The sequence below is a fragment of the Diaphorina citri genome, unplaced genomic scaffold (assembly GCF_000475195.1).
Source record: "Diaphorina citri unplaced genomic scaffold, Diaci psyllid genome assembly version 1.1 scaffold24569, whole genome shotgun sequence".
NCBI lineage: Eukaryota > Metazoa > Arthropoda > Insecta > Hemiptera > Psyllidae > Diaphorina > Diaphorina citri.
The window spans coordinates 1-787 of record NW_007401910.1 but is presented as its reverse complement, the minus strand read 5'-3'; the positions used below and the strand labels follow the sequence as shown (position 1 = coordinate 787).

Sequence of the window (787 nt, the reverse complement as noted above, 5' to 3'; positions counted from 1 at the left end):
AGGATTACAGGAAGGGTACTTTGTATATGACAGACAGCAAAACATGACAAGTATTCTACAAGGTGGCCCAAATATTATCCGTTCAAAATTTTCCTCTGGATTGAGGACATGAAATCGAAAATATATTACTTCAGTGCTAAGGGTGCAATCAGCAGATCCATCGGTTTCCCTAAGACCAAACGCGCTTTTTTTTTTCAATTTAGGTAATTATAGGTAGCAGATATAACTTTGAACTACTTTTAAACTGGCGGTGACTAAGATGTTGAATATAGCAGGACTTGAATATTTCGCCCTTTAGTACAAAGCTTTCGTTAAGATAACATTCACCAAACTGTTCTTCTCCAAAGTTTTCTTAGTGGTTGCTTTAGGCAAGATAGCGAATCCATTACAAGATTTACAACTGAGTAACTTACTACTCAACTGATGTCCTGTGCTATACGCTAGCAAATGTTCCTCACTAGGATTATAGTGTAAACTAACTCTATGATACTCTGGTCTCTCTGGATCCAAGCTTAGATCAGCTGTGAGTTTAGCTTTGAGTAAGGCAGGAGAGGGATGTGAAGATCCTGCTAATGCTTTCAGCGCTGGGAGTACAAACAGATGACATGTAACCATAGCACTCACAGGGTTGCCAGGGAGACAGAATATCAACTTGTTGCCAAGTGTTGCAAATGTTGTGGGTTTGCCGGGTTTCATATTGACACGGCCGAAGTGTATGCTAGCTCCTAGGTCTGTCACTAGGATGTCCTTCAGATAGTCCTTGTCCCCCATAGACACACTGCCAGTG

The 787-nt window shown here is 41.0% G+C and overlaps 1 protein-coding gene across 1 annotated transcript; it reads right to left on the bottom strand.

Annotated features, from left to right (window-relative positions):
- Nucleotides 1-6: 6 nt before the first annotated feature.
- On the bottom strand, nt 7-783 carry LOC103523491 (gephyrin; the record flags this gene model as incomplete). The annotated part of the gene is made up of 1 exon (XM_008488531.2): nt 7-783. A coding segment is annotated over one exon (489 nt), but the record flags the coding sequence as incomplete, so codon positions are not given.
- Nucleotides 784-787: the final 4 nt, after the last annotated feature.